At 48.8% G+C, this 25,299-nt stretch overlaps 1 protein-coding gene across 18 annotated transcripts in view; it reads left to right on the forward strand.

Moving 5' to 3' along the window:
• Window positions 1–24,925, forward strand: part of LOC120819822 (myocardin-related transcription factor A) — a 30,035-nt gene extending 5,110 nt beyond the window's left edge. For 2 of the 18 annotated variants that reach the window (XM_078102800.1, XM_078102802.1), the window contains exons 4-20: window positions 13,231–13,296; window positions 15,867–15,922; window positions 16,380–16,455; window positions 16,769–16,927; window positions 17,678–17,832; window positions 17,981–18,130; window positions 18,305–18,373; window positions 18,750–18,934; window positions 19,373–19,544; window positions 19,691–20,077; window positions 20,182–21,141; window positions 21,259–21,465; window positions 21,558–21,638; window positions 22,046–22,186; window positions 22,326–22,415; window positions 23,349–23,409; window positions 23,488–24,925. In XM_078102800.1, coding sequence (XP_077958926.1) covers window positions 13,231–13,296; window positions 15,867–15,922; window positions 16,380–16,455; window positions 16,769–16,927; window positions 17,678–17,832; window positions 17,981–18,130; window positions 18,305–18,373; window positions 18,750–18,934; window positions 19,373–19,544; window positions 19,691–20,077; window positions 20,182–21,141; window positions 21,259–21,465; window positions 21,558–21,638; window positions 22,046–22,186; window positions 22,326–22,415; window positions 23,349–23,409; window positions 23,488–24,068 — 3,596 coding nt within the window. In that variant the 3' untranslated portion in view covers window positions 24,069–24,925. Of the gene's footprint in view, window positions 1–940; window positions 1,208–8,742; window positions 9,491–13,230; window positions 13,297–15,866; window positions 15,923–16,379; window positions 16,456–16,768; window positions 16,928–17,677; window positions 17,833–17,980; window positions 18,131–18,304; window positions 18,374–18,749; window positions 18,935–19,372; window positions 19,545–19,690; window positions 20,078–20,181; window positions 21,142–21,258; window positions 21,466–21,557; window positions 21,639–22,045; window positions 22,187–22,325; window positions 22,416–23,348; window positions 23,410–23,487 lie in introns of those variants that run through there. The other 16 variants (XM_078102806.1, XM_078102807.1, XM_078102809.1 and 13 more) reach the window with 14 other exon arrangements.
• Window positions 24,926–25,299: the final 374 nt, after the last annotated feature.

Consider the following 25,299-nt stretch of genomic DNA (forward strand, 5'->3'; position numbering starts at 1 on the left):
CCAGAGCAGCGGCGAGGGGCGTTGCATGCCGCTGCATGTTCATTTCCACCCGCGCACATCTGGGCCAGCGAAGGAGAATGAAATGAGCCTCTGAGCTCATCAGACCTTCATCTCTAACACCAGGTTATGCAATGTGTTTACTGCACACGGTTCCTTCCTTGGTCACGGACCAGTGCGGGGAGATTTAGCAATAAACACGTGTTTGTGTGTGTCTATGTACAATTATTTATTTATTTATTTATTTATTTATATATATATATATATATATATATATATATATATATATATATATATATATATATATACATACATATACACACAGAAGTTCCATGTTTTCAGGCAGATGTTAAAGCGTGTCCGCATTAGTTTGTGTGTGTGTGTGTGTGTGTGTGTGAGTGTGAGAGAGAAAGAGAGGGTCAGATGTGATTCCAGCCATTAAAGGCTGACAAACCCGAAAATGGCCTTAAAAGCAATTTACATTTCCCGTCCGACTCGCCTGTGAATTGTTCCAGAGCGAACCGAGGCGGCGCTGCTATGTTAATGCCACTGAGATCACTCTGAAGTTTGAGGCGGAGGAGCGAGAGTGGGAGTGCGGGCGGGAAGAGGAGGAGGGGGGAGGTCGCGTCTGCGATGGCAGGATTGCATAAGTTGTCAGAGAGGGGAACAGAAGGCAGGAGGGTTTGTATGTGTAGCTGGTGCTCGTGGATGTAACGCACCAGCTTGTTTGTTTTATACTATTTTGACTCCATGAGCGGCTGAGCGAGAAAGCGAAGTGACCAAAAGTTTTTAATTAAAAAATTGTAAGCGCACGGGGGGGAGAGAGAGAGAGAGAGAGAGAGCGCAAAGTGTCGCAACGGCGAGATCGTAAACCTTTTGGGTGGACCTTGTTGTTAGAAGCACAAAGGGGCAGAGCCACACACGCCCTCCCTGGCGGGGCGTGCACACACTTGTATCCAGTCCGGGGAAAGGGAATGTGAGGTGCACTGCTACCTGGGGAGTACCAGCCACCGGTGAGAGGAAAACCTGTTTAATGTGGCACTTTTCTCCTTCTGGACTTCTCTCTAGCCTTCTACCTATAGTGTTGGTGTACGGGTTTTTTTTTTCACACTATTCGTTGAGGTTGTTTTGGGAATATGAATCTTTGATCTTGCCGGGAGGGTGAAGCTTCCTCTCAGCATGGTGCAGAGGGATATGACTGTGACATCAGGTAAAGTTCTTTCCAGTATTCGCCTGTGTGAAAAGTTTCTTATGACGTACTGTGTGTATTTTGTTTGTGTCCCAAGAGGACAAAATACATTGAATTGAAAAGTGTGCCTCAAGCTGAGCTTTGCTTACTACAGGCGTGTGGGTGCATGTGACAGTAACTGTTTGGTGAATTGACTCTGCAGCCTCGTTTGTATGAGACAGTCTGCACTGCGTTGATGGCTTCACCAACTTTTATTTAACTTCATAACAACCTTTCTATCAACCAGAGCGTAACGGAAGCCGCTAATCGCGATCACGGTTTATTGGAAGCGTACCTAATGAGGTGTGGATTCCAACAACTACAACAACAACAAAGATTTCCATTAAAAGGAGAGATAAACTGGGAATGTCATCAATGTTGTCGAGCCTGTGAAACTGTAAATGTAGTTCCTTCAACGTCTGATCTCATGGCGAGAACCTGGTGGTTTTACTTCAGACGGCGGCGTTGTGATCAGATTCCCGGGGGACCACTCCGGTCACAGAGTGGGTGGCTGAGGGGTCAATAGGTGTGGTTCATACGTGTGGATTTCCTCAGTAAACAAAACTCCCTGTGGACCAACCGCAGGGGAACGGAGAGTCGGGGGTTTAGCCGATGGAACACAGACTCCGCTCCAGATGGAAGTTAAGAGGACCTGCTCATTTCAGATGGATCTACTACTGCTGCGTGTGAGTGTCAATGATGAATGCTGCTGTGTGCCAGGCAGCCCTGAGCCCTGGTTTTTAATCACGCGGCCACTGCGGCTCTCTGAACGCCAGATCCTGGCTGTGATTTCTTCGTAAGGCTAAACGGCGATTACGTCGGCCAGACTTGAAAACATAGATAAAGATCACGGCCCTCTCCGTCCCCGCCCATGGCACAATGACAGTAGATGGGCCCCAGCTTTCCGTGTTTGTGTCGTCAGTGACGCTGCCCCGCAAAGCCAAGATGATCAGTTTGCTGTGAGGAATCCAAGAGATGGACAATCGATTTTCTGCCGGCCACCACTTAAAATGCAACAGCGAGAAGTGTAGCCTGGCCGAGGCTAGCTTAGCCCGCCGGTGATTCAGGGAGGCTGATTGTACTGTTATGTAACGGGTTGGGAGGCTGCCAGCAGCCGAGGCCAAAAGCTCGGGCTCCGAGTAGGAGGGGAGAGGAGATGGAGAGACTGATGGATGGCAAGAAAGTGGAGGACAAGGCGTGCAGAGAAGGGAGACAACCGAAGAATAAAGCGATCAGGGCATTAGAAAGCGAGGTACTGCGGGAGGGACTCCGAGCGCAGGAGCCGCCGCAGCAAACGTAATCCACGCCTCTCTGCCCGGGCCCCCGCCATGGCATTAGATAATCTCCATATTCCCAAGACAATCCAAAACATGAAGCGTGTTGTAATGACCTGATTTAGTTTGAGGACACACATGCCGCGGAACATTAAGCTGCAGGTCTCTCGGCCCCCCAGTGTCGTGACGGAACGCGGCGATCCCGGACGGCAGCCTAACATGTCGTAGGTTTCGGAGAATGTAAACCGCTCTCAGTCAAGTAAACACACGTGCACACGTATTTATGCAACCGAGGCATGGCTTGAATCCCAAACGTGTCCAGAACTCTCCACACACAGACAGAGACAACACGCATGAGTCACCAGCACACACACACACACACACACACACACACACACACACACACACACACACACACACACACACACACACACTTCACAAACGCATGTCCCCGCTGGGACCTGGACCTGCGCTCACAGGCTCTGGTAGCCTTCTACGTTCCACAGTGTTCCCCCCGACAGCGCTCTTCTCAACAAGCTCGGACAGAGTCGGCGTGCTTTTCTTTTTTTTGGGGGGGATAATCAGAAGCTGAGCGAGCGAGAAATCTGTAGCCCGGAGCTAAAGAAAAGCTCCGTAGGTCTGCTAGTAGCAACAGGAACCCACTCACCCACAGGTGGTGCCAGCCCACTCATGTATGTTTGGGGATCTTTTTAGAGACGCACACACATCTATTGTTTAACATGCACGCTGAGCGTGCAAACGTGCCTCCGCTACATTTCTGCTTCGGTATTTTCTTTTATCCAGCAATGTTTCGGACACGGCAGCAGCTCACACACACTTCTGAAACACGTGAATGGGAGTTTTCACACGGTTTAAAGCTCCTTCTGTCACAGGTGCAACGTACACAAACCCGACCCGGACGACACGCATCCTCCGGTTGGTTTACCCTGTGCTTTGTCCTCCGACCCAACACTGGTGTTGGTGAATAATGGAGCAGCCACTAGCCTGTGAGTCACGCTGAGCGTTGGCTGAGGAATGGAGCTGAGCTGAGCCCTATTTTAAGGATTGGAAATGTCTCCGCAACGGGGAAAGTTTGTCGATGGCATCAGCGGTGTCCCCGGCCTCCAGACAGTCCCTCGCTCTTTGTCTCTGACAACATGGAGCTCATCATCATCATCATCATCGGCCTGTTTTCCTTTATTGTGTTTTTTAGCGTCAGGAATGTGGCGTTGTAGAAACAAGCATATTTCCATGTTTTGTTTGTTTACGCGGGTCACCGTGAGGACAGAAATTCTCAGCAATAAACCAGATTTACATGACAATCTGTGAGTGTACTTGGAGGCAGCGATAGGGAACAAAGGTGTGTACAGTACCGTGGCAGGTTGATTCTGAGCCGTTTCCCGTAGATGTGGAAGAGCAATGAGGTATTTAAGATAATAGATTACCTGGTCTCATACACACGCCGTTTAACCACTCAAAGTTCCCACTAAAAAAAGATCGGCGTCTAATAAACGCTTGGCCGTTTTGGTGGCAGCAGCCATGAACTGCCGGGCGTCCGTTAGACGCTGTATGCTGAGAGAGCGGAGAGGACGCGACGGGTAGGCAGGAAGAAGAGGCCTGCAACACCCCAACGAGCAACCTGAAGTAAAACACCAGCAAGAACACACACACACAGCCAGGCCATAGAATTGCATCTCTGTCCACTTGCTTTCCACGTCACAGGAGTCTGTCGTTGTTCCGTGTTTCTAAGTGCAGGAAGTTAGGAGTTTAGTTTCAATAATAAAAGGATTTTCAGATGTTCCAGTTATGTGGGAGTCTGTGCAAAACAGTCTCCATCTCCACCGGCTCCGTTTTTCTTCCCCCTCACCATTTACCCCCCACACACCTCACCCTCACCCCCACCTCCGTTCTTTACCTTCTGGTTTACAAGGAAGGTTTATGTTGCCAGATGCTAACAGCTGAAAGCTGGTCTGTGCTTCTCCTTTCATTTAACAGTCGCGCTCTTATAGATTCTTCTCTCTCCTTCCACAGTGTACAATTAGGGCGTAGTTGGACCCCTTTTAAGTAGAGAGGTGTGACACCTTGAGAGGTGCTACTGCCGTTTGCTCGACAAGGAAGCTTTGACCACGCGGAGAGCACTCTGTGACTTTGCTCTGTACCTCCATTCTTTATTCACACCCTTTAGCGTTACTCAGGTGGCTTTAATTTCCCATAGTGCTCTGGGTGTTGCATCTGGTTGTTGGTGTGCTTTAAGCCTCTTGAAACCACGTAACCCCCCGTGAGTTCTCCCTCCAGTAAGGCCGATGAACCCGGCGATGCCGTCTACCTGGCCAACAACGATGGCGCCTCCTGAAGCGGCTGCCGTGGATGCTGCAGTAGCATCAGCTGTATCGGAGCCGGAGAGCAAAGTGTCGTTGCTTTCGTTCGTTTGCCGATCGGCTTCCCTCAGCGTTTGACCGACGGATGGTTCATCCAATCAACTTTTCAAGTATTTCCCCCAACATCTAGTTTCCAACGATGTTTCTGTGTAGCAAACCACGGGGCGGGTCAATTCACCGCATGGCAGACAGATGTACAGGTTTGTACATGTGTATAGTCTTTATAGCTTTCTGTAGTTTTTAATAAAAATGTCCCCTGGGGAACAGAACAGACGTACGTGGTGGAACCTTTTGAGTCTTTGTTTAACTGTAACAGCAGAAAGGAGAACGAGATTCCTCATGACGACTCAATTTAAGTGTGGCTTTGGGTCAGCTGGGGATTGTACAGCTGATGTCCCACAAGTACTTGTGTAACTTCTTCATGTGCAAACACGTGCCGGATTCAAGCTTCTTCTTGCGGTGCTTCATGTTCAATCACATGATATTTCCTTCTCGGCAGATACCAAGCCCCTTGCTTCAGACACGACTACATTTATCTGTGCAGTTCACTGCATCACTGGTAACATATCACAGCCTCGATGTCTGTGTTGAGTCACTGACAAATGCAAACATTGTTGAATTCCACAGAAGCCTTTGTGCGGGGGGGGTTCCAGGAAGCAGAGGAAAAAACAACCTAAGTTGTTAATGGCTGATCTGACCTGTTGTAGCCTGGCATGGGGCCCGCTTGGTTCCTCTGAGCTCCAGTTGTTGTTTGGTTAAGTTTCTTTAACACACGCTTCATCCATCCTACCAGGCCCTTATCCGTCTACGACTTCCTGGGAAAATAAGTGAGGAGGATTGCCGGGCGTATTGCCAGTATGTTACCCGAGTCAAGTTTCTGTTAAGATACCGAAACGCTTTCCTGAGAGTTTTGGTGATGTAAGTACTTTGAGTCCTAAAGACAATATGGCAAATTGCTGTACGCACCAGTTAAACCTAACATGTTGTGTGTCCTCATTTAGATGAGGAAAATAAAGATGTAATGTGCTCCCTTTCTTTTGAAGCTGATGTCATGGCAACCACACTCTTTATTCCTTTGGGTTGTACCCAATTGTACCCTGCATGCTGTGAACGAGATGCTTTCATTTATTGATCCCGTAAATCTTATAGACATACAAATACAAAATGTGCACAGGACTAATCAGCGGTGAACCTTCCCTTACCAATCACAATATCGGCTTGGTGAGGTTATTAACTCGGTTTAGATCTTTAGATTCGAGCCTCTTGGCCGATGATGTAATAAAGGAAAAGCATAGTGTTGTGACCCGGTCGCCACCATGTGAAAAATTTGAGATTTACTTTGAACTGGATGGAGACATTAAAGGGCATTTTGTTTCATAATCTATATCTAGTTTTAAGTTATTGCAACCATTAAATATGCCAGGAGATGGAAAGAGATATTCAATCCCAGGCAGGACTAGACAAGAAGGTCTGAGTTCTACGTCGATCTGGATGCTGTTTACAGACCCTGCCAAATTTCCTCACGTGCGGTTCATCTGAAACGGGCCTGCCTGGTCTTGTTACGGTCGTTTGAGGAAACTAGTAATTGTCGTGGGGAGGTTAATGGAATGTGGTGGGGTAATTGTTTTGTGCGGGTTCTGCTGAAGGACACGCCAGAGATTCATGATGTTCCACACCAAGGGCAGAACGTGAAAAACATTTAGGCTGAAGTCCCCTCCCCCCCCCCCCCCTGACTTCCGCAAAAGTTTGAAGATAAATAAATACAAAAACAAGACTGGAAGGTTGAATTTTGAGGCTTGTTGATTGTTTACATTTGCAGCTGATGTTTGGGTTACCACAGCAGGTTGTGGACAAAGAGGTGATGCTTCAATGCGTCCGGGCCCAGTCTGACATTCCTAGTGAACCCGTGTCTTCCCATCACGATCCTTTTATCCGTTCTTTCATACAGCGCCGCCGTGTTCTCATATGAGAAATGATGAAACACGCAGCCAGAGCTGAAACATTTGCACCTCTGCTCCGCGGCGGTCGCTCGTACGACCATTATGTGACCATTCAACAATGGTCCAAAAAAAACAGCATGATTAGATTGAATCTACCAAGAACCACCAATGATTCGAGGTCCAGGTTACAGCGACCGGCTGGAAGCTGCGGGGGACTTTTCCATCCACTCACACATCCACAGGAAGTCTTTGAGTGTTTCTGCAAGGCATTCACACAGTAATTATACCATGCCTGCTGACCCCAAAACAGCAGTGTTTTCTTTTCGCCTACCAGAAATGTTTTTCAGGGATGGATAAAGGAGGAGAGCCAGATAAAGATGTCAAGGTCAGAGGAATGTTCCCAACGCCTCGACTACGGCAGCTAATTTCTCTTGCTAAACGTTAACATCCGTGTAATGGTCCTGACAAACGGCAGAAAAGCGACCCGATGCATGTTTAAATGTGCAGATCCTCCAGGGACTCTGGCAGCTCTAAAGACGCCAATCTTGTCCGGTTGTTTCCCGCGCTCTGGTTCAAAGTGAAAAGTGTTCCATCCCAAAGCCCAGCTGGGCCTCAGTGCAGTCTCACAGAGCCGATAGCACGGCCGATAGTTGCTACTTGGTCCTCTGGTCGTTCCGAGGTACTGTGGGTTCAGGTCATGGGAAAGAACGTAGCTGCACTTCCCACACGCTTTGACCACGGAGCCCTGAAACAATCAAACTGCTGCAATTATCCCAAAACACAGAGCGCAAACGCTCTTTGGGCCCTAAATTGGGGATCAGGGCCCATTGGGTTTGGTCACGTGGAAAACGCATAGAATTGCTAGATCTGAGTTAAAAAGGTGCGTTGATGGGAAGAGTGCCGTCGAGGGTGGGGGGGTGGGGGGCATAACAGCAGTTGGACTTCACAGGTGTGGCAGATAGCAGAGGTCATGTCTGATATTTCCACCCGGCCCTTTTGTTTTATTATTAATAGGATTTGACTCCCCTCCGTGCTGCATGTGTAGTTTGCGTCACGCCTCATAAAACATGGATTCCGTCCGGGGAAATGTGGGCTCAAAAGTCTACGCTTGTGTGTTTATTTGCAGGCAGTGATGTGTGTGTGTGTGTGTGTGTGCGCACGCGCGCCTCTTAGTAACTTTACCCCGCGACTGCACAGGTGATCCCAAGCTGAATATAGCCCCCTTCATGGCCAGCTGGCCCTGCTATTTAAAACACCGCAGAGGGGTGAGACCACCGACCAGCGTCAGGAAGCCTTAGCTTTGATTCTTCGGTCGCACAAGTCTAATGGGACTCTTTGTCTTTCTCTAAGGCGTTAGTCCCTGTCCCAATGAGACACTTTTCAATCAACCTTTGATTGGGCATAACAGTGGATGGTTATAAATCAATCACTGACTTTAAAAGTCAGCGTGTGTGTGTTTGTGTGTGTGAGTGGGCTCGATTCATCCCAGTATCAGTTTCACATTTACCCAAGTATCAATGACAAAGGTTGATTATGTTGGATGAGGTCACAAGCAGAACACAGATTCAGCATGTGTGAGAGCGAGCCGCCTGCAGGAACCGATTCTCTGCTCCGTTGTGTTGTGATTGTTCCCAACCTTGTGTGCATGTGTTTGATAGGGGGGGTGTTAGCATGTGGCAGGTTAGCCCCCTGCCCCCCCACCCTCCCCCCCTTTCTGTAACAGTGAATGAATGGCAACAGCTGAGCAGGAGAACTTTATAGGCAGCACCCCGTGTGTGTGTGTGTGTGTGTGTGTGTGTGTGTGTGTGTGTGTGTGTGTGTGTGTGTGTGTGTGTGTGTGTGTGTGTGTGTGTGTGTGTGTGTGTGTGTGTGTGTGTGTGTGTGTGTGTGTGTGTGTGTGTGTGTGTGTGTGTGTGTGTGTGTGTGTGTGAGAGAGAGAGAGAGAATCAGGAGGAGCTGCAACCAGAGCGGTGTGTCTCTCTCTCTCTCTCTGTGCGTGTGCACTCGCTCTGCCCAGCTCCCCGTCGCCCTCTCTTCCTCCTCCGCCGCCGCTGGCCTCTTTTCAGCTTTCCCTCGCCTCTGCTCCCTTGTTCCGGTCGTCCTCGCCCGCCCCATGGATTTCCCTCCCCGTCTCGCCCAGGGAAAGTGCCGTCGTGACTCGTCCGCTCCCGCTGCAAGGGAAGGAGAGCAGGAGGATGAGGAGGAGCTGAGAGAAACCGCTCGATTCCTGTGATACTGAAGAGCGTTCGGAGAGGAGACGGGAGGCGGTGGCAGGATTTCTCCTTTCCTCTTTGGTTCCAGAGGAGATTTTACTTTGGCTCGCCATGGGGGTCATTGGAAGCATTTGATTTGCGTCCTTCCATCGGAAGGGGAGGACAGCCGGTCGAAGGGACAGCTGTTGCAGATTTGACTCATCGAGGACTCTTCGTTCGTCCGCTCAAATCAGCCAACATTTGGGACTCGGGACGCTTTTGAATGTTCAATGTTTACAAAATAATTTGTCTCCATTCTGAAGAATAATGCTGGACACCAACCATTGTCTGTCCTTCGAGCCCTCCCCTCCGGGCTCTCCTCCAATGGGAGAAGACATGGAGAAGGCAGGACTCTTGATGGACCATGACAGACTTGTCTATCTCAGCCTGAAAGAAGGTGGGCGATCCGGACCTGCACATAGTCAGTAGAGACATACGTTATCTGAAATGATTTGTGTTGATGCCATTCAGTGATCTTTTGAGGACTTTATGGCTCGTGTGAATAGTTCACAGGGCTTTTTATAAAGTTGTCTGGCCTGTGCGGTGGGAGGAAGGAAGTAAACGCGGTTCTGCGCCGTCTCTGATAAACATGTTTAACAGCCTGACGTGACCACTATGTTAAATTTAGGAAATGTTATGTTGAAACCACATTGCTCATTATTTCATTCTCTGTGGATTGGAAGCTATATTTCCACAAATGCATCTCTTTCCTCCCTAAAACATTTGCAAAGCCTTTTTTTTTTTTCCCCACCAAACGAAACGAGGACCCTCTCCTCACAAATGTTTCTTTTTAGGTTCTAACCCAACCAGCTGTTGATATTTAATACTTAAGCCAAGCTGGAGGTGTTTGCCTGTCTTTTCAGTCTGTCTGTTGTGTATGTTCGGCTGTGTCATATGGGATGGCGCCGCACTCGCATCCATTTTTGTATTCGGATGTGATTTGGACAAAACAAGGGAGGCAAGCAAACACCGTCCGACTAGTTCACATGTTTTACCATTGAAAGGCAAAACCCGAGACCGGCTTGCATTTGATATTCTCCCCCTGTAGCCTAATACATCCTAATTTGGAATTGTTTACAGTCGGTGCAACAGTAAAACAAGCTTCGGTTTGTTTATAGCCGACATAACGACCTTTACAGGCCGGAGTCACAGATGACTGACTGCGGCTGAAAGCAAACATTCCTGTGAGCTTCAAGTGATTAGAGATGGAGAAAAAGTGAGGGGGAATCCTGCAAAGGCTCCACCCGCGCAGCAGCATAGAAACAGCCGGCGCGTCGCAGTGCGACCCTTCAGCCGTTGGCCATTATTGTTTAAGGTGACTAACCGCTAACCGTCACTGCAGCTGGCTTCCACGCGCAGTGTGCAGGTGTGAGTGGCGATAAACTGGCCCCGTTCCGTCCTCCCCGACGTGTGAAACGTTCAAACAGCAGCCGCCCGCTGCGGTCGCCCTGCTCGGCGTCACGCTGCACGTGCCGCCGAAGGACGAGCTCGCGCAGAAGGCCATCGACCGGCGCCGATACCAAGAGTCGTGTTCGTGGCCACATGTCTTCCACGGCGCGATGCTGGAAGTCTGCGAACTGCGAGCGTGCGTCTTTTTGCTCTGCAGCCGACAGACGGACGTGGTTGAATGCTTTTGGTTAACTGGTCTGTGATGATAACTTGAAACCGAAAGATCAACATAAAGTTGACCCCCCACCTGCCTTTTTAGATGAAAGTCACCAATCCTTTAACAACAACAACAGAACGTAAACCCAGGACGCCACCGGGTTACTGAGAGCAATGTTAAGAGAAGAGAACATGTCCGCTGAGACGTTGTGATGTGGAAGCAGGCGTTTTAACTCGGTCAACCAGGTTTCTCTAAATCAATTAAGGAAGTCCGGTTCGTTTCACTTATTTACACACTTATCAGCGCGTTTCTCACACACATCAGTATAAAGTAATCCAAGTTACCCAAGCTTCGTTTATGTTTAAGGATTATTTTATCACAAAATACTGGCCTCCATATTTTTCTTTACGATTGTTTGTTCGGCCTGTGTGTTATTTGTAGATGCAGTCATTACTGTACCATCGTTTGGTTTCAACACCACTTCAGCGTTTCACACAAGAATGTATGAGGTGGCACTGAGACTTCTGCATAGTTCCTTCTTCTTTTTCTTTTTTGAGTTCAGTGTGAAAATGAGGGCTGATGCTCATTTTTATACTATGTCTGACACAAAGTGCCTCCCAGTTGATACACTGGTGATAACCGGCCTCACCAGCAACGTGCCAGTGCCCTTCCTGTCAATGAGGAGGTATAAAAGGAGGGAGTGCAGGAGAGAATACGCCAGTTGACTGGAGTGTCCTGTCCGTGTGAAGGAATACAAGGAGGGGGGGGCCTCTGGAATACAGGGAGCGTGTAAGATTCTCTTTCCCAGAATAAACCCAAGTGGCTTGGCATCTTATCCTGCACTCTGCCATGTTGGCGTCCACTCTTGAGTCTCCTAAGTGCTCTGAGGGGAACAAGAAAAGAAAAAGGCCGTAGCTGCCGGTGCAACGTGTACAACAACACACGCGGCTGTGTTTAGGTGCGTGTGCGGACTCCTCTGCCATGTTATTACATGTTTATGGTCCCCGGTCGCTGTTGTAGAGACGCCAAAGGATGACATTTAGCCGACGGTCATCCGTGGAGTCGGCCGGCTATCTGCTCAGCGAGCCCCGGGAGCGCTGATGGTGTCACTTGGTTGGGACGGAACAGGTGCTGCCTGCGTGGCAGACACAACCGCACACAGAAAAAAGGCTCGCAAAGCTGCAGCACTTCCACGGGGACAGCTGGGACAGCTGAATGTCAGGGGGCAAGAATTTGGAATAATAATAAGTTGTTTTGATCCTGTGATTGTATGAAACACTGTAAACCTGTAAGACCCAGAAGCAAATAGGTCCATTGCAGCTGTCTATGTATAATTAATGTTGTGTTGTTGTTTTTAATTATGGGCATTTTGTTGTTAGAAATACATTGCATCCTCCGTCAGCCTCACACCACCCCTTCGCTCAAAGCTATCCAAAAATAAACCCAATAAGAGCAATAATAAGATGATCATAGAGTATTTCTCTTGGTGCTACTGAGCCTCCGAGTCTCCGAGTACTTTATTGCAGTTTGCCTGTAAATGGTTGTTGTTAAAAGTACAGGCTCTCATCAGCATTGAATTTCACATGTAGTTCTGGATTTTTGGCACCCAAATGGTGTAACCAGTGCAAAGTCCAATTTGTGCGTCTTCTCCATCTGGAGTTGACACCCTTTAACCTTCCAGGTTACGTTCACATTCTTCTTTTGTTAACTACAAAAAACAGCGAACAAGTGATCTGCTCCCTGACGACTCATAGCTCAAAGAGGCACGACCAACTTCTCCCACATGGAAAGAGGATGGATACGTGGATAAATAAGAGTTATACAGTGGTACTACAATGTGTTTTATCATTATTGTATAGATCACATATCTTATTGAGCCCCGGTGTCGATTTAACATTAAATTATGGTTACTGTCAATCCAAGGGTTGATTAGTAAATAGTTAATTTTCACTTCAACTTTTTACAAGATGAGAACGGCTCGGCTGCACAAGTGAAACCTTGTTTCTGGTCCTGCTCCTTTTTTATACCGCCGTGTTCCTTAAAACCTTCTTGTTATGTAACAAGAGCTTCCTGTTTTAAAGTGACGCTGCGATTGTTTGCACCATTTCTTTCTCTCTAACGGACGCTGATCTCAATTCAGTTTTCCTTCTTTCAACTTTTCTTTCTCTGTTTTTCCTCCGCTTCTTGCTCAACCCTCTCTGTAAAGATTTTTCATAAAGCAACTGTGGGTTAGCGCGCGATGACAAAGTGCTAAAAACCTATTTGAGAAACAGGAAGTGTGTAGAGTGCTCACGCCCCACTTGTACCCTCCTCTGGCTGGGGAGGAGGAAATGAGAGGATGAATGTGCTGTCAGAGATTGCATGTCCTCGTAGTGTAACTTGCAGCGCGCCCGAGTCCCTGTGCACGGTTATGTGTGTGAGCGTAGCAGGTGGACCACTGATCAGGGGCCAGCAGGAGACCATCGGGAAGCCTCAAGACCTCGGGGCTCCATCCGGCCGTCACTGACTCTCTCTTCTCCCCTCTCCGCCCCCTCACCTCCCCTGTCTCCATGCAGTCCTCCAGCTCAAACTCCAGCAGAGACGAACCAGAGAGGAGCTGGTCAGCCAAGGGATCATGCCACGTAAGTCTGCTCTTTAAGCCTCTGACGCGGCTCTGCAGATTTCCCAAATCGTATTGTCAGACTTGCCCGTTTCATGTTAACATATAAATGCATGTATGAATGTCCTCACCGATACAGGATTGCACATGCGCTACACGCACAGCGGTAGACCCGCCAACGGAAACGCTCTGAAGATTTAGTGTTGTGGTGCAGGAAGTCTTTTTTAGCCTTTAGCATGAAGAGGAGCCTTTTAATATAACGATGCTCAATAGCAACTTAGGCTGGCGAGTACGGCCGTGTTGCTATGTAATAATACTAAAGCTGAGCTGTATGGCCATCGGTGCTACCTGATCGACCTCATCTGCTCGGCCTGATGTTAGAAGCATGTTAAGAGACGTCGCATTCAGGTTTTTTGCTAAAAATGTCTGCCCCTTCTTAGAGATGTTAAAAGTCTGCATCCGTCACATTTGTTGATGTCTTTGCAACTCTTTGTGTTATCAAATGGGGCAGCTTCCTCTTCTCTATCACTTCCTGTTCCAGAGTTCCGCACATTTCCAAAGGCAGAGTTATTTCTTTTTATATTTTCATGAGTTTTTGTGTTGTGTGGGCAGTAGGTATCTTTCCCCTCTTCCTAGAAAAAAAACAAACACTCATTGTTCATCTCCTTTAAATACAAAAGGGTTCTAAGGGAATCCTGAGAAGGTGTCCGGTGGCTCAGTTCAGACAGATAAACTAAAGATGTTCTGAACAAGGGATTGACTGAGATGTTATTTGCAAATGTCCAAAATGAAAAAAAGTAGGTTTTTTCCTCCTCCTTCTTTGGTTCTGCATCCCGTCTCACTCGTTGCCGTGACCGGTGAAGAAACGTAACTGATGAAGCTGCTGAAGCCAGAAGACCAAAAGCAGCCAGCCGGAGCCAGTGCTGTTGTGCTATCAAGTCCTCGCGCTGGTTGTGCAAACGTAGGCGGTGTGAACAAGTAACTTTCCACCATCTCTCCCTTAGTTACTGCTGCTGGGTGTTCTTGAGCAAGGCACTTGAACTTCTGCTTGCTGCATCGCTGCTCCTGGGTTCAGCAGTGTTAATACGCCCCGAATGTTTAGGGTCTGTCTTTAGGAAGTGGTCGTGTTCCCGTTAACAAAACCTAATTAAAAATAAAGCCCCGTCTGTGCGGAAGGATTTCAGTTCCACTTTGCATGTCGGTAAATCTTCTTGTGCATTGAGGTTCCGTCCTGTCAGGCGCCTTGTTGATCACAGAGTTCATTTTGAGAAACGGGTCCGGTTATGGGTCCTCTTATGGTCCGGTTATGGGATGAATCTCCGCTATGTTGCTTCTTCAGTGTTTTAGTTTCCCCAAATACATAATGTTACCTTTTTATTTTTACTGCTGAAACCAAATAAAGTGTCATTAAGAGCCATGTTGTGAGAGGGACTAACTCGGCCCGTTTGTTGACTTTTTAGCAGACTGTAGTCATGGGGATCAGCTGTTTTTGTTGTGATGCGAACCCGTTGGTGGCGTCACATCTGGCGTACACTGTAGGTCTTCTTCAAACGTCAGGGGTTGTGACATGAGGAATGACCCCCCCCCCCACCCCCCCGTCCCCCGTCCCCCCTGTCATATTAGGCGCACACATGATTCACGCCCCACTGTGGCCTGAACAGCGATTTATTTCACCAGGTGTTGACCAATCCGATGAATGTTGTCTTGCATCACGGTAACTGCCATTGACTTCCCAACATCCTTCCCCATCTACAGTGCACATGTTGCCTCTTGGTTCTTACGCACGCACACACACACACACACACACCCTACAGACATCCACACGCCCATCTCTTCACGAGGTACCTTGCAGACAGTCACGGCTGAGGTGCCGTGATGAATGTGGATTTTCTTTATGTGCCGCAGTCTCTCCATTACTCTCTCCGCTGCCGCCTTGCTCCTTCTTAACGATTTACACCAGACTGCTAGTCAGCAAGAATTGATGTCCCTCGGCCTCCCAGCTCCTGTCCGTCTCACACTTTACACAGACGCTGGACCGGTGATAGTTTGGGAAGCCTGCTATTTTCAAATCCCAAAATGCGGCAGGAAGGTCGGCGCACTTCTGTAGCGTTTTCATTTTGAGGTGGCCATAAAGCAGCTGTCATGATGCAGGTTTGTCGTGCTGATCTATGAAAGTATGTGAGCGATTAAACCGAATATATGCACGAGTAGCAGTTAAAGGAGAGGTTTTGCTGGCTTGATACGGTTATGCATGTTGGAGATTCAGTCAAACCTCCTTTGCTTCTTGTCATGTAAAAAAAATAAATTAAAACATTTTTCCAAATCAACTCTTTTCTGCGCTCAAACTGAAAAAAAAAAGAATACACATAAAAACGTCTTACAGTGTAGAAAGTTGTATTTGGTGATGCACACGCGGCCCCCCGAGCCGCCTTCAGAGCCTCAGGTTAGAATAGCACCCCTGACCGTCTCCTCCCGTGGGCCACTTCTGCTTTGAGTCTCGTCTTCCTGTCGTCCGACTCCGTTCTCATATTGTCACTCGCCGAAAGTCTTTTGTGCGCTGCCTTCATCTCCCCGTCATCCCTCTCCACGCAGCACTGAAGAGCCCGGCGGCCTTTCACGAGCAGCGGAGGAGTCTGGAGCGAGCCAGGGTGAGTTTACGGCATCTATGACCAAATGTACTATTGAGTTCTACTGCCACTGTTGACACTTGATACCATTGTTGACGAGGAACGAAATGTTTCGGTAAAGAGCTGCACAAGTCAACCGGATTGCTCAGCATTAATAGCATGCTACTTTTTTTTTATTAACCAAGGTCAGATCGAACTTATCTGCTGAGATATGCACATTTAACTTTTGCAGATTCTTTTGTAGCATAAATAGCATCAGCGACGAGAACCTGCAAAATTGTCCCTCACACAGAAATCACTAGGAGCGATCTCACATTATAACAACATGTCAACTAAATGAGCAGCAGCAGTTCATGGCAGTGCTCGTGAAGCTCTTTTAGCGTGTTTGTTGCGCCTCTCCTTTCCCACTCTCTTGACTGTCTCTCGTCCTTCTGGCCGTGGTCCTCCATCTTACGTCTGCAATGTGTGTGTTCCCCAGACCGAGGACTATCTGAAGAGAAAGATCCGCAGTCGGCCTGAGCGCTCTGAGCTGGTCAGGATGCACATCCTGGAGGGTGAGTTTTACATAGAACATCTCTTAGTCATTTCATGTGTAGAAGGACTGGCTTAAGTCCGGGTAGAAGCATGAGGTGTTATGAAAAAGGAACCATGCGGTAAACAAAACGGAACCATTTCTGAGAGCAAAGGGTCACCTGCAGTTCCCATTTCAATTCAATTTCAAGGTATTTTCTGAATTAAAAGAAATGTGATTCAACTTCCCTTCTTTGTAAACGTTGTCAAAGTTTAGAAAGTCTGTTTGCATAGCATGCCCCTGTCTTCCTTGATGAATAAATTTGCTTCCACGTCGTCCCGCTGTGTCCTGCGCAGAGACGTCGGCAGAGCCGTCCCTGCAGGCCAAGCAGCTGCAACTGAAGCGAGCGCGGCTGGCCGACGACCTCAACGACAAGATCTCCCACCGGCCGGGCCCCATCGAACTGGTTCACAAGAACATCCTGTCGGTCGACTGCCCCGTGAACTCGCCAGAAGGTAAGCGCACGCAAGATGTGCAACGGGTGCACCCGTCCAAACGAGAAGGCGGAGTCTCTCAGCGCGCCCATTACACATCTTTAAGGGCACAATCACAGTCACGCAGATCAACTCGTGGATGCTGAGGAGCTACAAACTAATACACACATTTAGACATAACAGTCATGCATCTAGGTAACAGAAACACACTGTTCACCTGGTACGGATGAAGCAAAACTAATTAGCCAATAGCCAACAAAAATGAGGTATTCTGCAATCCCACAATCACGCAGGCACAAGTATGTGTTCACACACACACACACACACACACACACACACACACAAGCACTACGTCAACACATGCACTGAGAATTTAAAGTGGTAATCTTTGTCCTCGATTGCACCACTTCTTAAAACTAAATGGCGTTTTTTCTGAACACACCTTTAGGCGTTTGATTTCAACATCCAGGTAGCCACACATTCTGACGAATGTGACACAGCATTAAGGCTGACAAACAACTTGTGTTACGTAAATGACACAATGGCCGTGTTTGAACAGGCATTACAGAGTGTTGTAGAACTTCTCTGAAATAAGTCACCGCTGTTGAGCAATCTGTTAACCAGCGATGACGGTGTTCCGCTGTGAACGCGTTGTGAGGGAGCCAGAGAGGTGAATAGTTGTGCCCTCTGGTCAGAAGACATTTTTTACCGGACACTTCCCATGATTATCTTGCTTCTTCTCAATCTGAAAATATGTGTCCTCCGTCCCAGATTCCCAGAAGGGAGACAGCTCGTCTTTAGACGAGGACAGCAGCGACGCTCTGTCACCGGACCAGCTAATCAATCACGACTCCCCCCTGAGTGCCGTCCCCCAGCTGTCCCCTTCTGACGTGTTCTCCCAGAGCGGGGACATGTCTCCCACTCAGGTACCATTGCAGGGTGTATTTTAAATCTTTACGTCTAAAGTGCAATCATTTAAGAGAAGTTGCGTTTTGATCAACTTCCTATAAACCAAAGCAGGTCCTAATAAATGTGATATGTGATGCACCGTTAACCAGAGTGATGTCTTCACAGTTCATCACACAGTCCCCTCCTCCACCACCACCACCACCTCCTCCTCCTCCCCAGGTGAATGGGTTGGACTCCCCATTCCCAAAAGTGACAGCTGGGACAATGGTGACCTTAACAAACTCCCGCCCCTCTACTGGACACGCCAAGGTGCGGGTAATGCTGGTTATTTTTGTCTCCTGCCATGAAATATTTCCCTGTGGAACCTCCTGCCAATTTGATGACTTGTGAATAAATCTGACCTTAATCTCTATTTGTGGAGCAGTTATAACTGGCCAACCCCCCCCCCCCCCCCCCCCCGACCCCATTTCTCACGGTTTGTGTCTTCAGTCTCAGGCTAAGACAAGTTCAGACCGTCCTCCTCAGAGACTGAAGAAAGCGAAGGACAGCAAACCCAAGGTCAGCAGGCTCTTTTTTCCCCTATTCAAGTGCAAAGGAGCTGCGCTTTGATCGAGTGCAGAAAATAGTGTTTCTAAGATTGTGTCGGGCAGATTAAACCAAGGTGTTTATCGCTGAGTCCATCAAGCTGCTCTCACTGGGTTTGTTGTAGGTCCTCTTAACGTTTTGACATTTAAATAACAATCACAATAGGAACAAAAGAACAGCAGAATTCAGACTTTGGGCAGAACCGGGAAAGAATTGCTCTTTATGGTGGTTATGTTACAACCGTTGATTGTTCCGCCCACATGTACTGTGTTCCGCCCACACGTTGATTGGAGGTCTCACCATGTTTTATGAGGAGTTGCCTCTCAAGCCTCCTGTGTCCTGGCTGTAGGTGAAGAAGCTGAAGTACCACCAGTACATCCCTCCGGACCAGAAGGCAGACAAGGAGCGTCCGCCCCAGATGGACTCGTCCTACGCCAAGCTCCTCCACCAGCAGCAACTCTTCCTACAGCTGCAGATCCTCAACCAGCAACAGCAGCACTATAACTACCACACCATTCTGCCCGCCCCCCCCAAGTGAGTGTGGAAGTGAGGATGACTGACCGCAGGGGATTTGTTCAGAGTCGACGGGTTTGCCAACCTCCTGTTTCTTTCTCAGGTTTAAACCAGTAGTTAAAGTGGATTTGTTTTGTTCCTCCCCTATTGGTGGCTTCTGGGTGACACCATCGAGGCTGGAGGTTAAAGCAGAAGTGATTTAAAATTTCTATGAGGTTTGACAGCTTGATCGAATCAATATCATTCAAGCAATGAAACCTTCGTGGATGTCATTTACTTTGGTTTTGATGGATTCTGCAATTAAAATGTTTCTAAAATTCAGTTTTTTTTAGTACTGTTAAATCAATATATATTGTCTACCATATTCACCATTATATTTTGCGCTCCTCAGTCCCAACGTTCCCTGCTCCGTCAAAGTAAAGCTGAATCCACACGTAACCGTTTTCTGTCTCCTCTCAGGCAACCGACCGAGCAGCATCCCATAACCAACTCTGGCCCTTCCCCCTCCCGAAGTGTTCCCACGACGACCACCCCCGCCCCATCCAATCCGAGCGGGACGGCCCGTCAGATCCAAAGCGCTGTGGGAGGAGCCAAACCAGGCACTCTGCCCGCCAACTTGGATGAGTTCAAAGTAAGTTACACATAAGATTTACCTGTTAGAAAAGATGCTCCACTCAGCTTCCAGCCGTTTGTCTCCCCCTGATTAGATGTAGTATATGTCATATTCTGTTTCCTTCCCCTGTGAGTGAGTACTGATCTGCTTTCTCTTCCTCCAAGGTTGCCGAGTTGAAACAGGAATTGAAATTGCGTGGTTTGACCGTCTCGGGCACCAAGAACGATCTTATTGAGAGGCTTCGCAACTACCAGGAGCAAAATGGCGGCACTGCAGCGGTTTCTAAAAAAAACGGCAACCCGCAGGGCGCCATCTCAGCTGCTGGCACCTCCACATCCTCCCCAACCACGACCACCACCTCTGACCACCAATCAGGAGAGGGCGGCTTTAAGTTGGATTTGTCGTCATTGGCTCAGGTGATTCCCGGGCGCGTCATGCGATTCGGCAGCACCAGCTCCAGCCCCCCCATGTCACCTACTCCCTCCGAGAGGTCGTTGGCCGGGATGAGTCCGGATGAGACCAGCTGTAATGGAGACATGTTTGGAGAGATGGTGAGACACCAGATGGAAAGCTGTTGGTTGGTTGTCACTATGTTAAATAACTCTTTTGTTAAGGACACGTCTCCCTAACATTGTCGTCATGCTTTGTCCTTCAGGTGAGCTCCCCCCTGACCCAGCTCACCCTGCACCCTTCTCCCCAGCACCCATCCAACATCTCTCAGCTCTCCATGGTCAAAGAGGAGATGCAGAGCTCATGCAGTCTCTCCAGGAGCTCACCCGCCGCGTGTCAGCCTCCAGAGCCGCTGTCTGCAGTGGCCATGGACACATCCTCTTTGGAAAAGGACCAGATGCTCCAGGAGAAGGACAAACAGATCGAGGAGTTGACCAGGATGCTGAGGCAGAAGCAGAGGCTGGTGGAGACCCTCCGGTCCCAGCTGGAACATGGCAAGATGACCAGTGGAGTCGTGCTGAAGAGGGAAGAAAGTGAGAAGAGCAGAACCCCCGAGGTTAAACTTCCAACTCTAATCAAAGCGTCTGCCGTTCAGCCCCCCTCTCTGACCAACGGCATCGCGGTGACGGTGAAGAAGGAGATGGAGCCTGAGGAGGGGATGGAGGGAGTGACTGAGGCGCTCCAGGTGAGGAGAGCCGCCCCGTCGATGCAGTGCTCCCAGGACACTCTCCTCAGGCTGCAGCAGAGTCATCGGCTGCAGCTGCAACAAGCCGAGCAGGAGAAAGAGTCACAGCAGCAGAGCCAGGAGCAACCACACAAGGCGGCAGAGGCCTCATCGAACGCTCAGAAGCTGCAGCTGCAGCAGAAGAAAGAAGCCCAGATCCTGCTCCATCAGCAGAAGCAGCTGCAGCAACTTATCATACAGCAAACCCAACAGAAACAGCAGAGGCTAGTGCAGCAGAGGCTCAGTCAGCAGAAGCTGGTGCAGCAGCACCAGCTGAAACAAACTCAAGTTCAACAAAGCCAACAGAAGAACCCGGTCCAGGTCAAGCAAGTTCTGCAGATCCAGAGGCCTGCAGCGAACCAAAGCCAGCAGAGGAAGCAGCTGAGGGCTCAGCAGCGGCAGCAGGAGAGGCAGCAAGCGGCAGCTGTCACCACACAGCAGGTAACGGCCCGGCAGCTCGGCATAACGGCGCATTAGGGAAGTGCTGCGGTAGAGATTTCAACACAGACTTTATATAAAGTGAGTTAAAGTTTTAAAGTGCACTGTTTCCATTTTCAGGTGACCCCAGTCTTTATTAACCAACAGAACGGTACTCAGGCCCAAACTCAGGCCCTTTCATTAGACCTCCTCAAGGCTAACGGGACCCCAACACTGGTCACCGATAGCAACGGAAACCACTACCTGATTGCTCTGACCAGTCCCCCCGCAGATGGACAGAACGGAGTTTCCTCATTGGCCAAAGCCAACGGACGCATCACACTGCAGGTACGGGAGCTGTGTTGTTTGTTGGGTGACTGCAGATGGTTAACAAGCTCTGCTGTGATGTTCATCTCCGACTTTCTCTTCTCGTCTGTTAGAGGCTGCAATCGAGTCCGAGTAAAGTCCTCAGCAGTGGGAGCCAATCAAAGGAGCCAGCAGTGGCTGAGCCAATCAAAAAGGTACTTTAAACACCTATTTTTTTCTTATTGTGCACTTATTCATGTCATTTATATGAAACTGTGTAATCTCCTTTTACACTTACAATATACATCAATGAATTGACTCAAAAGAAGAGAGGTTATCACCACCGGCTTCCACTGAGGAAATCCTCAAAACAAATGTCACCGACAGTTTGGAAACCGTTACGGTTCTCCCCGGATTCTTTTGTCCTCATCTGGCACCGTAGTGAATCAGGACCGTCTGTGTCCTCCAAGCAGTTCCCTCCGCCTGCCACAAGGCGTCTCTACTGGCCCAGTGCAGAATCATCTCCAGCCAACAGAACGTAGACTGACATGTGATCCAGCAGCCCGTCGTTGAGACCAGAGCAGCCAATCACAGCTCAGTTTGTCCCTCTCTCCTCACTCAGGGACAGAAGGCAGGGCTGCACCTGGACACCAATGGCGTACCTCCACCCTGCCCGTCGGTCACCGCTCCGCCCAATCTGCATCCTTTCTTTGAAGACATGTCGGACAGTGAAAGCCAGAGTAACTTAATGTCATCGCTTAAGGTAACGCGACCCCCCCCCCCGGCCCTTCGCTCCCATGCTTCCCCGTCGCCATGTCCTCCCTTCTGATCTGGAAACTCCATTAACTTTTTCTCCTTGTTTCTTTCCCCTTTCTTTTCATTTCATCACTTCCTCCCTGCAGAGAGAGGTGTGTCTGCCCTACGACCGGCACACACTGTTCACCCCTCCCTCTCCCAAACCCAACACCTCCCTTCCTACTCAACGCTCCAAAGTATGTCTTTCTTTTCGTCTGTCCTGTAGTGGTTGTCCGTCTTTTGTCTGTGCCTCCGTTTCCCATCTCTCAGCCTCTCACACGGAGCGCTGTGCTCACCCAACCGAAGGTAGTCCAATGGCTTTTGGGCAGAGAGCTGGTGGTGTTGGCTTGGATTCACTGTGGAGTGTGTTTGTGTGTGATGTGTGTCTCTGAGAGCGAAGAGGCTGCTGCAGGAATTGGTTCGTTCTTGTTACGAAGAGTGAGACATGTGTTGACCAAAGTTACTAACCCTTAATTTAGTAAAACTTCTAAATAACATCTGTAAGTTGTTATTTTGTGTGTTAGACAGCTGCAGTCTTACAACTAAAGTTGAATTCTAAAACTTTTTTATTACAAAATGTGTTTGTTTATCTTTGGATAAAGAAAAAAGGAAGTATCAAGTCCGGCCCTTCATTGCCAACGAATACTATAATAATACCATAATACCCAACGATCTACTTCCTGTTTAAACCGGCATGCGCAGTGTAGGGAATAACAACGTGCTACTTGATGCTGGTACGGATGGAAATCATTTCTAAAGTGATGCTGATACGTCCGTGTGGACCAAATCCAAATAGAAGCTTTTCATTTCGGTCAGAAGTCCAGCAAAGGACTGAGGAATGTGGCTTACGGTCCGCGGGACAGAAAAAAAAAAAACATTCATCTGGAAATGTGCAAAGTTTACGTTAAAACAAGAACACCATTAGTTTATCTCATATTACCATAATTTCACATGATACATTTATCATATACTTGATTTGCTGCACGTGAGGAACGTGCGATCATTTTCAACCACCAAGAAACTAACCAAAAAGCAAGGAATGGGTTGTAGTGCATGTCTGCTGTGGGAAGCCAGTGGTTCTGTGGTTGCAGGTGTAAATGTTTTCTGACCCCCCCCCCCTCTGTTTGCAGGAGAACGGCGTCAACAGTCAGCAAATGGACGACCTGTTTGACATCCTGCTGAAGAGCGGAGGTAAGAAGCTCTGATCCAAACATTAACGAGAGCTACACGAGTCTCCGTCTCCTAACGTCTTTCTCTGTCCTCCTTTAGAACTCCCCGGCTTTAAGTCCAACCCGGACCCTTCCCTCGCCCCCCTCCACTCTGACCCGCCCTCCCCGTCCTCTCCCCCGTCTCCCCTCCACCACCTCTCCCCCCCCACCCCTACGGAGTCCCTCATCTCCCCGCAGGCCTCTGTGGGGGAGCACTGCACGGGCAGCGGGCGCCTGGAGGACTTCCTGGAGAGCACCACTGGGGCGCCGCTCCTCGGCGTGGAGCCCGGCGGCGGCCTGTCGCTGATCGACGACCTCCACAGCCAGATGCTGAGCACGCCCAGTATCCTGGAGCACCCGTCCTCCCCGATGGACACGTCCGACCTGGGCTTCTCCCCCCACCCGGCGGGGCTGGACTTTGGCGACCCCACCCTGGACAGCATGGACTGGCTGGATATTTCCATGGTGGGGATTGCCGGCGGCAGTGGGGGTCGAGGCGGAGGAGGAGGAGGAGGGGTGGGGGGAGACGCAGACGGGGGAACGAGCCTGGCCCCGCTGGTGCCTCACACCCCGCCGAGCGTCTTCTCCACCGATTTCCTAGACAGCTCAGACCTGCAGCTGCACTGGGAGTCGTGTCTGTAGCTCCGCCCCCGCCCGCCCACACTGTGTACAGGCGCCGTCTTTACGTCATGCACATGTAGACGTGTCTTTTCTATGCTGTCTCAACCACTGCGGGGCTCACTGGCACACGCAAACACACGCTTTTACACACTGGCTGTTTCTGTATGCAGGATGAGGTCCAATGAGGAACGAACATAAGAATTCTTAGATAAAGGACTTGAACTTGGTGGAACTGGAGTGGACTTTTGGTAATTGGCTTTCTACGGGGGTCCATGCAGCTGACTGTTCACATCCCGCTGATATAATCCTATTTCCTGTGTCCCGACATGCATTATTTCCAGATTAGAGACGTGGCTGGAGACTGCACTGTAATGCAACATTACAAACGGTTTGACAGAGTACAGCTGGGGGGGGTGTGACTACACTCTGCTCCTCCACACGGCATGGTGTGTCAGTGCCTCCTAAACTTTGCACTTATGCTGAATCTGATTGGTTCGGAGGGGGTTAGAGGATGGAGAGGGTGGGGGGAGGGGGAGGTTCAGGCCAACAGCCAAATCGCAATGCTGAGTGACCTCGTCCTCTCACTGTGGCAACCTGAACCCCCCCCCCTTCCCACCTGTCCCCTTTCAAATGAACCATATCAGTGGCAGCCGTTGGAACTGAAGCCTCAGAGGAGGTTGTGTATTATTGGTAACTTTATGGTAGACCACTATGTATTGCTGTATATTATTGTCCACATGATTATTTTTCTTCGCTGGTTGCTTTAGAGCCGAGTTCATCAGCTGGGGAACGTAGGGTGAAGCTTGGACCTCGTCATTTTTTTTTTTTTAAAGAAAGGAAAGTTTGAAAAAATAAATATATTGTAAAATCACAACAAATGTTTTTTTTTTTTTCTGCGTTTTCACAACAGACGAAGAAATGGAAAATTTGTGAGGAGAATAACTACATTGCTGCTGACAACAAAAGTAAATTTACACTTATTATATCTTAAACACGTTGAGCTCAAATGTCACTGATAATAAAGACGAGCCGATTAGAATCTGTTGGTCTAATGTTAAAAGTTAACTGTACTTTCATGTCAAATAATATGTGAAAAAAATGCATGAAGTAGGAAATATACTATAGCTGTCAAAGAATAAATAACGTGTTAAAAGTTATAATATATAAAAATCATGGTATAATGGTAAAATATAACAATCGTGGTATAGCTTGTCAAAGTAATCTGAAACAAAGTGCTAATATAGCATGTTGA

The sequence above is a fragment of the Gasterosteus aculeatus genome, chromosome 5 (genome assembly GCF_964276395.1).
Source record: "Gasterosteus aculeatus chromosome 5, fGasAcu3.hap1.1, whole genome shotgun sequence".
In the NCBI taxonomy this organism is placed as follows: domain Eukaryota; kingdom Metazoa; phylum Chordata; class Actinopteri; order Perciformes; family Gasterosteidae; genus Gasterosteus; species Gasterosteus aculeatus.